Here is a 17,189-nt window from a genome sequence, read left to right as displayed (position 1 = left end):
TTTTTTCCAAATATATATTAAAAGCACAGATTCAAATACAGTTATTGGTGAATAACTACTGAACTATTCATAAATCAAGTTCAAATATTGGCTGACTTCAATTTACTAACTATAGAACTATAATTGCAACTATAGAAAATATTTAAGAGGGATTAGAATTTAGTCCAGTATTAGTAGCTAAATGCCAAGCTGATGATTTTCTAACTGCATTATTATCCAAATAAGGTACCACTGCTAACATATAGCCAGGCACATTGTGACATATTCCATCCTAATGCAGTAAAATGTACTTCCTTCAAAAATTTTTTCATCCACTTACATAGAAGTCTCGGCTCGTCTTTTCCTCTGAAGACTCAATTATGCAGTTGTCCAAAACCAGCTTTGCAGATGAACAGAAAAGTGAATTAAGGTGACACAGATAACATTCATCAGAAAGAATATAATGTTTGTACCTGAAGAAAATTACCTTCAAATACAGCAGTCATCTAACGGAAGTGATGATTCAGTCAGATTTTATGGTATATGTTTTGAAGACATAAAACTCCAGAGATTACATGTAGGAGTTAAATAATGAAACTATGCACTTTACAAGGCTACATGCTAGTTTACAAGTATAAAATGTGAAGTGTTTATGAATATATAAATACCAAGTCACTTGCTATTTTAATAAAAAGCATTTCTGTAGCATCATTTAACAGTTCAGAAGGTGAGAATATCTCAAAGGGTTTGAACCCAATTCTCTTCTGATTTTCATCACTTCTATATTCCTTTTTCTATTGCTTTTATATTCTTATAACTCCATTGACCTCAGGAAGCTAAGAACTTTTTCTAATACTAAAGAAATTAAACTGGCCAAACTGAAACTATCACTAAAATACAATTAAATCAATTTGTGAATTTATATTGTTTCTATTTTATAATAATATGTATTAGTGAAGACAGCATTAGAAAAACAATGGCAAATGATGCAACATAACTAAGTTTTTTTGTGCAGTCATTTCTTTAATATGTGCAGAAAACTTACTTTAAATGAATCAGGAAGATACTCAACCATTTCCAGCAAGGGACACTTATTGGCACTAGAATAGTGAGAGAATGTCACAACAGCTTCTTCCCATCTGCAAAAATGAGTTGAGAGAATGGAAAATGAATTAGTTGCTTCTCTTTTAAATTAACTGATTTTAGATTATTTGAGTTTTGTTTATGATATCTTGCAAATCACAATATGTAACAAGATTACATACCATCAATTGGAAAATCAGCTGTTTGGGGAGTAACTGAGTAACATTCTGGATGCTTCTCTAAGAATGATTCATGTTTAATTCTGTTATCAGTTAAACAGAAATGTTTCAACTATGCTAAGACCTTCTAAGAAATATGAAACTTGACCTAAAGCTGGAATCTTGGCTTACAAGATTAGGTGAATAATAATAAATGCAGTAAAATACTGGCAGCGTTCCTGCAAGTCTTACCAAGAGATGTGATCATTAGGCAATGGTGCAACATTTTTATTCCTGAAGTGGGGCTTCTCTATATTGCAATATAAAATATTCTAACCTACAGTTGAACTGCCACATTTTTAAGTATTTGCAACATTTGAAACAACAATTTTAAATTAAATCTCTTGAATGGTATCAGTTGTACTCCCATTTTGATTAAAATTCTGTAGGTATTGAAGCACTATATGAAAGGCCAAAATTATGAATGTAAGAAGAGGGAAGACAGAGGAAGGATTACTTATTTCTAATGGCTTCTACCTGTTGGTCTTGTTTTTTTTTTAACAGAATCTGAATACTCAATCTAATATGGAAAACAACATGCCACATATCTGATTTCCATTACAATTACGTCATTTGTTATTTGCTCTCACGAGAACACAATATAATCTCTGGAATTTTAAAATATGCACTCAGTCTTACTTATTAAACTACAGGTTTTCAGAACTTAATCTCAGTTAAAAAAAAAAACAAAAGAAAACACCACAAAAAATAAATTGAGAAATCATTTTCTGTGTACCTTACCTTTTGTGCAAAATGACAGCAGACACTACATCTTTTCTCCTGTTGTGTATTGCTTCATGGAAAAAAGAAGCTACTGCTTTGTTGAACAGAATTTTTGCACCATAGTCAAGAAGTAACCTTACTGCTTTTGCATGTCCTTCTCTTGCAGCCAGGTGCAAAGCTGTGTTCTGTGCAGAAAAGTAGTACAGCAATGCATCCATGAGAATCATTTAAAAAAAAAAGTACATATTTCAGTCCTTTCCCACACTGAAGAGCCACATGCTATTCTCAGTTGCAAATCCTGAATACTTTTACCAGGAACATTAAAAAGTAGAATACTGTCACAGAGATTCTGATAGAAATTATAGACAAGTTCTTTATTCTATGTATACAGCTACAGTAGTGCTAAATCTGAGAGGAAACTCAGCTGTAGGTAAGAAAGGCCAATTCATTAATATCTTTTAGTTTTGTAAGTAACAAACTGCAAGTCACGAATAGGTAGAAATGATCTATCTGTAGATACCTACAGATAGAGAACACCTGCATTTTGATAATCAGGAAGAGAAGCATCCAGTTATATCCAGATGTGCTCATACAAACAAATCTGCAAGAAAATCTGGAGACACAGTTTTATAAGAGGAACATTTTTTTCTTTGATATTTTCATAAAAGTAAAGCAATGAGTGGTTTAGGAATCAAGTCACACTGAAACTGACTTTTGAAAACCTTCCCAACTCACCCAGATTTTTCTGAGGGAAATTAAGAACTAAGCATTGGCTTCTCATTAATTTCTAGGCAAGATTTGTTCCTAATCTAATAATTCTAAACGTTTTCAACACCAGTTCTCAGAGAAATTAGCAACACCTTCTGTGTTGGAAACTGAACAGTTCTTTAAAAATGACCACCCTATGTTTTCTGAATGGGAACTGTTAGGTAGGTTTATAAAAGAGGTCTCCAATCCAGGAAATGGATTCTATCTTGACCCAACAGATACTGCATTTGTCCAAACTTCAGAGCAAGATAGGAGCTGTACCTGTCTGACATTGCTGCGCAGAACAGATGGATTTCAAACAATATGTTAATGAGCTACAGTTGATATTGGTTTTTTTTAAATCTGTATAAGCTCTTTAAATTTAAATTACCAGTGTTTGTACTACATTGTTAAAATACTCCTGCGATGTAAAGGGGGCAAGAGGGACATGTCTAACATACTCAGTATTTTATGTTTTCTATTAGGCTATTTGCATTTTTTTGTCTCCCACTTATGAGAATTGGATAACAATTTCAGCAATCATATATTAACCTAACCAATAAACTTTAACAGTGGTGAAATACAAAGACATTAAATCTGCCACAGGAAATGAAGTATTACACATGTAATGCACAGTGGAAAACTACTAATAGCATACCACGGACGTTTGGTCTAGGAGTAATAGCAGACAAGAAACAAATAATGCTATGTGAACACATACCCCTTCTTCATCCACTCTGTCAGTACACTTCACGTTAGTATCCAAAATGATCTGCATTGTGCGAGTGTATCCTCCGAAGGCAGCATGGTGCAGGGCTGTCCAGCCTTTATAATCACTTACATGTAGCGGTATAAAATTAGTAATTATAAATGGAAAACTTTTTATAAATTTAAAGTAAATGTAAATGCCTCTTCCTTTGACTCCAACCTCTTTTCTTTGGCATGACTACTGCAGAGATGTCCATGCCTTCTGTCAACTATTATGTGATTATCAATGCATCATTCGGAAGGAAAAGGTTCAACTCAATAATAGTATTTGGGTCTCCCTCTCTCTTTTCTTCTCTCTGTTTCTCTGTATATCTGGATTGTGCCCATTTTCTTATATGTCCCTTGAAAATGACACAAAAGCTTGCAATATTCTCTTACTAATACTTGGCAACAGACGTGGCATAGATCATGGCCATGTTACGGAATAGGTGTACTAGTCCGGCTAAGGACACTGGAAATAAAGCGTTTGACAGTAGTCCATTTAGTGGGTCCTCCGCAGTCAGAAATAATGAACGTATGACAGGTCTGTTTGCTAAAGGATCTCCTCAGAATGCTTAGGCCCCTAGCTCCAAGGTGTAGCTGCAGTGGACTTGGAAGCACAGGACATGGAAGTTAAAGCTCTAGACCGTACTTTGGAAACAGGACTCTGAACTTTTGGTAGCTTTGGCTCCTGGCTTTACAGGTGTGAGCCTGGAAGCTTTTGTGGAGCTGCTAATGATCTGAGGATCTTTGACCTGAAATTGGGACTTAAGAGTGCAAGGCAAGTTGCTTGTGAACCACCAATCCTAAGAACCCCTACTCAAGCCTGTAAGTGAAGCTGATGTGATTATAATATTTCCAAAACAATATTTTTTCCATCAAAAGGTTCAATACTCTTTTCTCGGTTGGATTTAGAGAAACTTCCGCTTCCCCAGCATTAGAAGCCTTGCTTTACAGCTAGCCATGATTCTATGTGTCAGGCTGAAGCAAGGCACAATCAGCTTAGTTTTACAAATATTTTATAGATATGCTCTTATATTGTATATTTATATTTGTATATATTAATATATTAAATATTTTCATATATTGTATTTATATTTATATTGTATTAGCTTCCCGGCAGATGGACATAAAATGTAGGGTGATAGTTCTTTTTTGCCTTAATGAATGGAAATCTGTATACTTACCACAGAAAAAGGGCCCCTCTCTTCAGAAGAAACTGAACTACCTTCTCATGACCATTCTGGGCTGCCAAATGAAGGGGAGTCATTCCCTTTTTATCACCTTCATTCAAAAGTCTTGTATCTTTCATATCTCTTATAAGTCGTTGACATGTATTGATGCGCCCATAGCTTTGAAAGATAAGCATAGAAACTAATGTCAAAAAAACACAGATGGAAAAAACGGCATTGATTCCATTGCCTAGACTGCACTACTAACCTGGCAGCAAAGTGTAACGGTGACTTCTTGTCCCTGCTCTTAGAGTAGATGGAAACATTGAGGCTAAGTAAATTATTTACAGAGAGGGCCACACCTTGTCTGCATGCATAATGCAATGGAGTGCATCCTTCGTTATCTTCATCCACTACAAGATTTTTAATGTGTTCCATCTGTTACCCCCCAAAAAGACCCCAAAAGCACAGAATTACATTTATATCACTAATGCTCCACAGTTTCTAATAGCTTGTAACAATAGCATTAATACTTTAAAGCAGTATCTAAAAATAAGAAAGACATTTTAGGAAAAGTAAATTAAGCAACAATGAGCATTTAATGTCTGCTGATTTGTGGGTCACCATTTTTTCAAACAACTACTCTTCGAAGAACACAGCAGTTTGCCACTCTCCACCCTTACTGCAATCCATCCACAGTACAATACAGGAGATTCTTCTTTGCTGCCATTCAACCATAATACTCATTGCTGTCAGCAGAAGGCTTGTACAGAACGTAAGGCTATTCTATAGTCTGTATTCAGTAGCAAAACTTCTGGCTGTCAAGAACCATCACTTCACTGGTTTATTCAGTATAATTTTATTTCCCCCATTTCTCTTTCTCATCTTCATTCCCTGTTTTTCCTCCATACTTTGTCTAACACTATCCTATGTACAGACTTTCTTAAAGCAACTAAAAATTTCCTTCCCCAGTCTGCTCCACTCCTTTGTCTGAATTATTAGTATGATCAATAATTAGAAAGTCAATGCAGAGAACTGAGAATTATCACTCTGGTTTAAAACTGATTCTCTACATCTGCTGACAAGGGAGGTTAAATCCATTCTGCATTACTAATCAAAATTGTTTACAGATTTCAGCAGATGTAAGATCAGTTATACTCGATTCACATTTAAAAGCTTGTTTCTGGAGCTCTGGAGGCTAGCAAATTTAACTCTTTCAAGCAAGCTTGGGCTCTAGCAATATGAGTGCTCCACCTCAGCAGAGCCAAATACAAATCAATGTTTGAAATCCTTTTTAAAACTAAATCCAAGACTTCATTACAGTCCAGTCCAGAGAAAGCTCCTGCAGAATATGCTGTAAGTTATTCAAGTTCTAGAGCTTGACTGAATATGAGCACATTCCCTAGCTTTACTGCATGCAAGCTGGGAAAACAGAAGTGAAAAGTTCTATATTTTATTGCCTACCTCTTGAGCTATTCAATCCCCCAACAGCAAAATAATTTATGGGATTATGTTATTCCTTTGCCTGGCAATAAAAAAACTGTATTATTGGCTTTGAAATGTTTTCATGAGAGATATGTACCTCTTCAAACTATTTTCTGTGACACTGGGCAACTTAACAAGTACCACAAACTTTTACAAACATTCCAAAACAAAATGGTAGTTGCTTTTTTCGTTACATTTTCTAGTAAAGGTAGCAGAGAGACACAAATTGATGCTTACTGTACCTGCAGAAATTTCTCATTCAGATGCTGTAATCCTCCAGGCTGCAATACCGTCAAATGCAAGAAATTCCGACCAAGATGATCTTTTAATGATACATTTGCTCCTAGATAAATACGGAAATAAATACCAGCAACTTCAAAACTGCTGGCCCCTGGCACTAATTGATGATGTTTAAGACAACGGAATAAACATTGAACAAATGTGTTTATAAATCTACGAAATAACAAGTATTATTTCAAGTCAACATTATAACATATAATTCTATTTACAAAAATGCCCCTACTGACACTCAGATTTCATCGTTATCTCATGTGTGTATACATTTTGTATTTCATTGCAGCACTAAGATTTATGTGGGGCCCTTATATTCAGAGATACTGAGCACCCACAGATCAAGAGGTAATTTAAAGATGTAGGTGATCATCTCTTCTAATCCTTTAAAGGTGGAATCGTTACAGCTTCAAAACTTATTACAGAGCTTATTAACAAAATCAGCTATATTACTATTAACAAGAGGAAATACAGTAACAATAATAAGCTTGCACCAAAAGTGTAGCAATTGAGAGATACAGGTCAAACATTTTCAAGGTGACTGCGATTACATAAAATCACAGGTAACGCTTGAAATATGGGCTTTAACATTTAAAGATTGACTCTGTATAAGTGGTGTATTTATTCCACAGTTCTGCTTACTTTGTAAACTGCTAAGGAATACAGGGAATACAGTGCCACCTCTACCTTGAGAAGCATGACACATGGCATACACACTTTTCTACAGCCTGTTCATTCTGTATTAAAAAGGGTGAAATCGTCACACTAACTCTTCCTTTATCTCAGGGGATACCAGCACTGTGCAGCTGTTTAGCCCAGCTGCTACCGGACTGTATGTTGAAGTACTGAATTGAAATGGAGAGGAAAGTTAGACACAAGAGTTTTAACACGTATGAAGCCTGCTCAAAGCAAGCATATAATGTGTATATTCCTTTTTACCTTTTGAGAGCAGTAAATTCACGATTTTCCATGATGCACAGGAAGTGGCCAACAGAAGCGGGGATCGACCTTCTATGTCAACACTATCAATATTAGCCCCCTGAAATAAAGAATTTCAAGTTTATCATGAATAATGAAGAAATGAATTTTTTAAATGGTGCTGCCCTTTATAAGCATAGCAGAATTACAGGCATTCTTAGTAACTCCAGATGCTCCAGATAAGTAAATTCAATAAACACGTTACATCTCTATATGAAACTACTGTTTTCAAACTCTCAGCCACAGCCCAGTTATCTATCTATATAAATTTAGATGCCTAAATAATAGTGGCCTATTTCTAGGTATACTGAACTCACAACTTATGATCTGTTGTTTTAGGGTACCTTCCCATTTCATTTAAATACTCAAAATACATAATTCTAACTTGAAAATACTGGGATTGAAGCTCTGCAAAAATACAAAAATTGCAGCCCTTTTGAATGATGTCATCTTACCTATCAAACAATTACCAGAACAAGACCGTTCTGAACCTCTACGTTATATTACTGTTCAAGAAGTAATGCATCCAGAGATTAGTGTAGTTTGATCTGTATAGCTTGATCTATCTTAATTTTCTATTCTTCATCATAAGCTATATGAGCCAAGTTAATTTTGACTTGAAAGTAGCTGTATCAACAGTGGACACATTTTTATTCTCCAAACTCAAGGTTTTTGATACGTCCTTTCTCCTTAGGGGAAGCACAAGGACTGGAATGAGATATTCTGGCAAAAGCCCAGTTTTGCCATTTTGTCTATTTTTGCACAAGACGCATATTGCCAGGACAGTATGGTCACTATGGTCACAGTATCACTATGATGATATCAGCAAAATACTATGAACATAAACATATCTATCTAAAAAATCCCGACAAGCGAGTAGGAAGATACGAGTAAATGAACCAATGAGATGCATGTATATTTTATGATGTTTTAGATATAATTTTTCTAGATATTGAGTTGCAAGTCAAATTGGATGAGTTGAACAAAGTACACAAAAAAATCTATTTTATTTCATATAATATCCAAAGATCATTGAAAAAAAAATCAATGGGGGTTTTTCCATTAACTTGAATCATCTTTGGGTCCAATGCTAATTCAAGAGAGAATTAATCATAATCACGAGCAATATTTACTTTCTAAGATGGTAAAACCTGTAATGTAGTAATAAGAAACCTTTAATAAATGTACAGTGATTACTTTACCACAGAGAACAGGAAGCTTCCAATGTATGTTGATGAAATGTTTGAGAGTAACACATGCAGGATCCTTTCCCCTGTTACCTTTCTACAAGGTCAGACAGCCTCTTAAAAATGTTCTTATTCATCAAAGAAACAGACCTTTTTTATCCAAGTGGCTCATTCATTTCAGTGAATACAGGGCAGAAATTTCCAGTTAATAATGCAGCCTTTAATCACCTTCCCTCCAGCTAACATCATTGTTCAGCCTTCAGCAAAATGAATTCAGCAGCATTCATCATTATTTATCGCAATAAGGAGTAACTTACATATTGCCACATATATTTACCACATTTACGATACAGCTGAATTAAGAGTTTGTAAATTTAGTTTCTGAACTCCTTTTACTTTTGCATTTATACATTAATATAGATGAATTAAATAGATGTTAATATAAAAACAAATATTATGCAAATTTTGTAAATATCAATTATCAATCAAAATACCAACTTAATCTTTCATTTTTCTTTTAGTGAAGACTTTTAGTGAAGACAAAAGAAGCAAAAGGGGAAAAAGGAAGTTCAAAACAAGAAGAAAAAAAATGTGTAAAATAACTGCTTATTTACTTTGAATAAGCACGTTTCAATAAAATTAATGAAGTAAACTCAAGAAGTACCAGACACCTCAATGCTAAATTGTTCAGTACACAAGGAAAAAAAACCCAAACACTAAAAGATGCAGGGAAATTGCTAAGATACTACTTAAATCACGAGAAATTTCTGATTTTCATGTCTTTATTCTTTTTTATAGTTGTGTACATAACTTGTAAATACAATCACGCCATGTGCATGCACAAACCAGATACTGTGCACCTAACTGCCAAATGTGACAATGGCCACTTTGACATTATTTTTAAAGTCATTGTGCTTAAAATGCTTAATTTGCAAACCAATTTGTAAGTAGCATTTCTTTAAAGCTATAAAGTTTTGTAACATTTAGAAGTTGGGAATAGTGATCTAAGTTTCTGCCTTTTGCCTTTTTTTAAGGCTTCGGTTAGCCTTCAGTTATGTCAAACCATAGCTGTACATCTCACAAAAACAAGAGCATGTACTCATTGCCATGTTATGTTGAGGCCAAATGCAAAATAATGAAAAGCTCTGCAAGAAATATCTGTAGAGTTTGTTTCTCTGATTTTTGTGTAGCACATTGACCTACAACTTACAAAAAAGTCAGTGCAATTTAAATGTAAATAGCATACATTGTATGCCTGGACAATTCTTTTTAGCATAGCTAATCTTACCTTTTCTGTCTAGAAGAGCTAGTTGCAACACTGTATCTGTTTACAACAGCTTTTATTTTCAGTCACAGAAAGTACCAAAAATAAGATAAAGGAAGTAATCATTGTAAGTTAATGTGCATGAAATGTGGATATTTAATGTATAAAATAAATAAATTTTGTTCTTTATTAAAACCAGAAAGCCCTTCTGAACTGGAATTTGCTATTCCTTTTTGAGCAGTAACATTGCTCCACGTTTCTTTTTCACCCTTGTGTACACCACAGCATAGGGGATACCTAGTGATCTTGCCAGGGGTCCAAGAAAGCAGGCAGCACAGGTTGTACATGCTGCATCCCACTAACCCCAACTGGCATATTTTGATCCATTCCCAGACAGAGCAAATGAAAATAGTCCTAAAATTTCAAAACTGTCATACTTTATATGGAAAGCCAAACAAACCCTCAGTACAGATTCTATGAAAGAGGCCAAAATAGACAAAATGATACTCAAGGAATAAATGTTTGTTCTTAGCAAATGCAGTGTTAAAGATATTCCCTCTAATACTTTGTGCACACAAGCCTCCACATGGAAAAGCTTGTGCCTGTATTTATCAGGTAATAATAACTTCTGTAGATAGGTTGTGTTTTCAGATAAGTTTAAGCAGTCAAACCTCATCATTTCACATTTGAATTAAAAATAAGCACATCTAGCTCTGACTAAATCCAATCCCTATAATAGAGTTTCTGAGAAAAGCAAAACCAAATGTAAAGAAGAATTTTTCTTAATATAGTTGTCATGAAATTAAGTAAAAAACCTAAACATACATAAAATGGAAAAGAAGTCTGCTGACTTCTGAAAATTTCCTCAGAGTGGGGCGTATAATGGTTATATGAGCCTTAGTTTAATTGGTATAAATGGACACTTGGAGCATAGCCAGTAGCACCCTCGGTTACATTTCTTCTCTTTCTCCCTCATAATGATTCAGTGAAGAAAAATAACCGAACTACACAGAGTAAAAAATATTTCTAGATCGTCCACAAACTTCAATACATGGCTGTATGATCCCAGAACAATCATATGTACATACTTCAAAGAAAGGATTTCTTTCCGGAAAAATCAGATTAAATTCAATGCATGTTTAGAATTTATTTCATATTTCTTATCCTAAAAGTGAGGATGAGTGAACCAGTTTGTCATATCTAGTAAAACATGTTTATGAAAGCTTTCTGAGTAAGTAAAATAGAAATAAAACTGCAAGTTTTCATCCTCTGTAGTTGTGGGATGCTACTATGGAGGCATAACTACCACTGTAGTGTAACTGTCAATTATGAATTATGAAATACAAATCTTTCTCTAAATAACCTATACCTGAGAACACATTCTCCTTTATGAATTTCTCTCTGCAGACCTGTAGTAATAGATAGCAATAATCTCTATAAACATGTTGCTTGATTAAATATTTACCATCGAAATCAAATACTCTGCCAGTTCATAATGATCAAACAATGCTGTCCTGTGGGGAAAAATGCAAAAATACAGTAACATTAGAAAGGACAATGAAGTTTCAAGCCAAAGGGTAGCATTTTTCTCCATTTGCTGCATTTTCTAATATTTGCAAATAAATACCTTTTAAAATAAAGAGACAGAGAGATACCTTTATTACACAACTCATTTTAATAAATTGTTTCCATTTTTGTCATGGAGTTTTGTTTTTAAACCAAGTTCAGTTCAATTAATACATTGACAACTCACTGTAGAAAACAAAGACCTTATTGATAGTTCAACAGGCATTTTACCACTGATTTTTAACAGAACCAGTCATTTCTTATGTAAGATCTTTCGCCGTACCACACAAGGTCAATATAGAATTCTGTAAACTTCAGACTCAATTTGTTCCAGGCAGACCTAGAGCCTCAAATCCATTTCACTGATCCGATCATCAAAAATAACTTGGTATATATTTTGTGTAATAATGCTGGAGTGGGGTTAAAATGGAAATGACTTAGCAAAACATGTATTCTGACTGTGGCAGGCAGGTCTACTCGAAAAAATATGAAGAAATATACTGATATAAATCATGATGACATTTATTAATTTAATAAAAATATTTTAAAGCTGTCTATACACATGAAAAATTCTCAGATTTTAGTCTATAATAAGACATTGAATCATATGAAAAAAATGGTCAAAGCAGGACGTATAGCACAGTTAATACACACACTCTAAATTCAAAAGTCAGACCCCTATTAAATATTTTGACTCAATGAGCAACACAGGACAGTTCCAAGGTTGTGCTGTATCTCAAAGATAACAGTTCCCTTAGCATTATAAGAGGTAATAACACAGCATGTACTATAGTTAGAACTGATACTCAAAAGACGTATTTTAAAAATCATGTCATGGTTCCAAATATGTAGATGCCTCCATTATCTCCAGCAGACCCCTCCAGCCAGGCATAAATACTGAATGCTTCACACACACTCAAAATAAATTCCAAGGTGCCTGAAGAGACAGTGAAGTCATTTTATAAAATATTTAGATGGAACCATGACAGTAGGAATGGGAATGGATCAAGTCCTGACTATGCTTCACTGCTCCTTCACTTCTCAATAAGTTAACGTTTCTATTCAGTTTATTTATATTCTGAGAGATTTGGGTGATTTTCTACCTTTCTGATGATTCTCGACAATATTTTTTTCCTTTTTCACAGACACAGGGCGTAAAAGAGTGTCATTCTTTTTCCAAGGACAATCATTTTCATGGATATGACAGGCAGTTATCTATTAAGTAGTACACTGTGTCTGCACAATTTCCTTTGGCGTTCTGTCATCACTTTGTCTTCAATAGTGTTCTGTTGCGGTAGCATTTCCAAGTGTACCCAAACCTTATCTTAACTTTACAACACACTCCCCTTTTAATTTCTTCAATTATCTTTGAATCATTCCACTTTATATTGTGTCCAAAGAACAATCATCTCTACTATCTCTGACTTTCTCTTTCTATTTCTGACTTCTTTCTTTCATTTTGTAAAACTCCTTGGAGAATAACACCGTAAAATTGTTACACTTAAATGCAGTGAGACCTATCTTTCTTGCACAAATGTATAGATGGGGAAATATACTATCTTCCATAGAGTTGGTAGCCAGCACATTTAACTAAGCGTCCTTCTGCTACAGAAGACTGAGCAAACTTCTCCACAGTCTAGTGCTCTGGTTTCAAACGGACTGTGAAAGACCGGAGGTCTACAGGATTATTACATACACAAGTGCCATCTGCAACTTTGTAGTCATAGAGAAGTGTACCAACATCTACTTGTAGTTGATCAGGTATAAGATAATTTTTTAGGGAAAAAAAGAAAAAAATTCTTTAAACTGTTTATATTATTTTTCATTCATTTTCTGGAGAACATAACCCCATTAAATGAGGGCATTTGTTCCACAGCCTCAAAAGCTGTTAATAATGCCATAAACTTGTTCACCTACTACTTTACTGGAGTAAATTTTCAATACAAAGTGTTAGTGACCATTCCTTGACATGGCATCAAGGTAACTAGAACTGGTTTGATTTTCATATCAGCACCAAAATCTTCAATATTCTGACCAAATTACTGACTCTTTCATATTGTATTAAAACCATCCCCCATCCCACGGAGAAGTTCCAACCCATGTGGAAGTATGTTCCAAAATATACTATATAAACTATAATTGGATGCTGAGAATAACTAAGAATATCATGGGTCACAATTTACAGTGAAGTCTGGCAGAGCAGCCTCCTACCTGTGAAGCAATGTTTCCTTATTCCCATCTACAGCATCAATAATGGATTCCTCACCAGCATAGGATGACATCATTAACTTTACAATCTCAGTTGCTCCTTGAGTGGCAGCAAAATGAAGTGCCGTGCATTTTTCATTCTGTAAATGGGAAAATAAAAAACCATTTAAATATTTAAACCTCAACAACCTAAGCTCCAACCTATTAAACACACCAGTGATCTAGCCCAGGATTCATAAATCCTAAATACCTAAATTTCTAGGCAAGTAATGAAACTAGTCTTTAACTAAAGTAGTGGAACTCTGAAGATATCTTAAAGACCAGAAAAGACTAAAGAGATGATAGTTTTAAAGGATCATTACAAAGCTTCTTATTATTCCGTGCCAAGTCCCTAAGATATGAGATAATTACACTCTTAACAATCTTTTGTAGTTGAATTAATAAACAGATACACACAACACCCTTTAATACAAGAGATGAAGCAAAGGAAAACTACAGAAACCCACAGGCAGACCAGTACAAATGAATAAGCAAACAAATGTGCCTATACATTACAGAAAATGCATTATTTTAAAAAGTTTTTGACTTCCTTAAATGGAATCTTCCTTAGATGTTGTTCTTAAATGAAATTTTCTGCACGCTAAAAATAACTTGGTCTAATATGTTATTGTACTATTATAAGCTAGACAGTCATAAAATTATTAAGTAATAAATAAATGATTAGAACAAAATTTGCCAAAACAGGATTTCATTTAGCTAGATGGGACAAACTAGCTTTGATACATGCCTGAGGATTTTTACTTTCTCCTTTTTAGAACAGGAACATTTCAGTGAGTGCATTGGAATGGGCTTTTCCACAATACCATAAGCATTCTCAAGCAGTCTTATTCATCACAAAATCAGCAGCATAAATCATCTCATTCAAAAGCTGTGTGTTAAAAGGATCAAATCAATAAAAGAAGGCTAAACCATATTTATCTTTGCTCTCATGAGTTGATTTGAGCCTTGCAAACAATTTGATTAATGATAGGTATCTTCAGAAATGTTTATTCATCATGAAGCTGGGCACAGGCCCTTACACCCACAGCATCATGGTAGCAGCAGGCGTATCACAAATTTGTGCTTGCTTACAACGAAGATACTGTAAAGGCAGGGCAAAGGCTGAGGATAAAAAGGAATGATGAGAAAGGGTCAGATCAAAGATCGCATTTCTGAGAACGGACGATAGCAGGTGCATAGTAAACAGTTTGTGAAGAAGGCCGTACCATTCTCCAGAGTGCTCTCCCAGACTCCATCTGTTTATGACTCAAGGACTTCCTGAGCCAGAGGGGATGTCATTGTATTCAGTAGCTGAGGACTGATTTTTCTTGTATGGGTCTGCCCAAATGCATTTTGAATCCATGCAAACTTTTCATAGCCACAACATCCTATGTAACTTGTGTGAAGAAACCTGCCATTTTGCCTGATTTGAACTAGAGACTTGTTTTCATTTGCTGCTCCCTAGGTTTTGCATTGGAAGAGACAATGAACAATGATCATCTGCTCATCTTTTTTTCATACCACTTAGAGATTTAGAGATATCTAGATTTTATTAAAATTATATTTCACTCCATTCGAAGTTTTACCTGTTTTAGATCAATTTGGGCTCCAAATTCAATGCACATTTTAATCATTTCAAGGTCCCCACTTTGAACTGCCAAATGAAGTGGACTGCACTTTCCATTATTGGTAAAATTGATGTGGGTTTTAGCAGAGTGACCCAATTCTTCACCTAAGAAATGAAAATAAATGGAAATTTTTTGAGCGAGAAAGACAACATAAACTATCAAGGCTTTCAAAACAAATATATTAACTGTGGAATAATATTCTCCCCCTCAAAATATGAACCTTTCACATCTATCATTAAACAATGTATGGGCACACATTTAGGAAAACAGTTAAGCTGCTGCTGCAATTCTACAAAAGTTACCAGCATGAATTGCCCATAAGAATAATTGCATTAACTTCTTGTAAGTTCAGTCACAGTTATAAGCGCTTGCTTGCACAGTTCTTTGAGAATTAAAGCAGTAAATCGGTAATGCTACTATAAGCAATAAATCTCATTGACTGCTTGGGAACACCTTATTTACCTTTTTTTAAAAGAATTTCCATACATGTTTTTGCACCCGAAAATGCAGCTGCATGGATCGGCATACATCCTGTTTTGTTTGGTTTACATATTTTCCCTCCATTTTCAATCTGAAAAATAATGCCTGGATATAGCTTAATGACATACAGAAAATTCTGACTAAAGAACGTACTATTACAGGTATAGTCTCCTGGGTAGCTGTCTCATTTTTTTATGCTGTTATGCATTGTGAAGTTTATATACAAATGCCTTTTGCATGTTATATCCATACATCTATACATACATGTGCTTCATTTTGTGTCCTGAAGACCTTCAAAATTAGTTTAAGTTTTTTCTGTTTGCCACTCAGATATATTTATATATGCTCTTAACAGATTGACGTTTGTTAGTAACCTATGCAAAGTAACTTGAATATTAGGTCCGTGATTAACTTTCCTCCATCGAACAGGGACAGAACACAGGAATAGAATAACACTGCATCAAGAATCACGTCAAAAGATGATAGATAATTATACCTACCAGGAGTGTCAGTGCTTCAGGATTATCCTTGTAACATGCTACAATTATAGGTGTGTTCCCTGCTTCACCTTCCAAATTAACATCTGTACTGCTATGCTGGACTAAAATCTAAATGTTTAAGAAAACATTCAGTCAACCATATGCCAAATACAACCACAAAGGCCTATTCCGTTACTTTTGTTGTTTATCACTCATAGCACTCTTGCAACTTCTTATTCTTTTTGCATGCGAACAGCCCACAATGCATAGGCAGAGGAGGGACAAAATGAGAAAGAATGTAAAAATATGCAGGTGAAAAGCGCAGGCGAGAACAGACAAAGAAAAGTAAAATTCTTTACAGCAGACAGCTGGGTAACTAGGATAAACACTGCACATAGCTGCAGAGTATCTTAAAGTTTTATTTAACAATTTTCCCAATACTGGGAGAAAATCTTTTCTGTAGCAAATTGCAGATGGGGATTTTCAACTGAAGTTTGTTGTAATGTCGTGTAATATTCTGTATTCCCTGGAAAGTTGCAATGTTGTAGGTGCTGCTTGATTAGGCATCTATTGGACAATTGTATAAGACCAAGGGAGACGGGACTTGATGACAACAGGGACGCTTCCAGTCCTGAATTCCTGCTTCAGTCCCTATGTTAACAGCTAACACTGAGCTATCAGTATCACCAAGTACCTCTATGACTGCTTCCAGCTTTTTTTGAGAGGCAAAGGATCTGGAAATGATAATGACCATACTGCACCACATATTTATTCCCCTATCTACATATTTATTTACTTGTCTTGCAGTAATTCCAATGAATTTTTCTGTACTGGAGAAACTGGCACATTTAAACACTCTCAGGCAATTTGATGATAGAAACCAAAGAATAATTAGCTTGAATAAACAACAGAGTG

At 34.8% G+C, this 17,189-nt stretch overlaps 1 protein-coding gene across 1 annotated transcript in view; it reads right to left on the bottom strand.

The window, feature by feature from the left end:
• TRPA1 (transient receptor potential cation channel subfamily A member 1) overlaps window positions 1–17,189 on the bottom strand; it is a 37,163-nt gene that overhangs the window by 14,834 nt on the left and 5,140 nt on the right. Inside the window, exons 4-16 of the mRNA XM_087735244.1 lie at window positions 16,296–16,403; window positions 15,778–15,886; window positions 15,274–15,419; window positions 13,652–13,788; window positions 11,340–11,388; window positions 7,385–7,484; window positions 6,397–6,497; window positions 4,938–5,107; window positions 4,685–4,849; window positions 3,472–3,586; window positions 2,022–2,188; window positions 1,025–1,118; window positions 320–379 (exon numbers count right to left, since the gene is read on the bottom strand). Of these exons, the coding sequence (XP_087591370.1) occupies window positions 320–379; window positions 1,025–1,118; window positions 2,022–2,188; window positions 3,472–3,586; window positions 4,685–4,849; window positions 4,938–5,107; window positions 6,397–6,497; window positions 7,385–7,484; window positions 11,340–11,388; window positions 13,652–13,788; window positions 15,274–15,419; window positions 15,778–15,886; window positions 16,296–16,403 (1,521 nt within the window). The remainder of the gene's footprint in view (window positions 1–319; window positions 380–1,024; window positions 1,119–2,021; window positions 2,189–3,471; window positions 3,587–4,684; window positions 4,850–4,937; window positions 5,108–6,396; window positions 6,498–7,384; window positions 7,485–11,339; window positions 11,389–13,651; window positions 13,789–15,273; window positions 15,420–15,777; window positions 15,887–16,295; window positions 16,404–17,189) is intronic.

Source organism: Nipponia nippon, unplaced genomic scaffold (genome assembly GCF_047370975.1).
Source record: "Nipponia nippon isolate SJK-2023a ecotype South Korea unplaced genomic scaffold, ASM4737097v1 scaffold_1, whole genome shotgun sequence".
NCBI classification, from domain to species: Eukaryota; Metazoa; Chordata; class Aves; order Pelecaniformes; family Threskiornithidae; genus Nipponia; species Nipponia nippon.
This window is presented reverse-complemented; position numbering and strand designations above follow the sequence as displayed.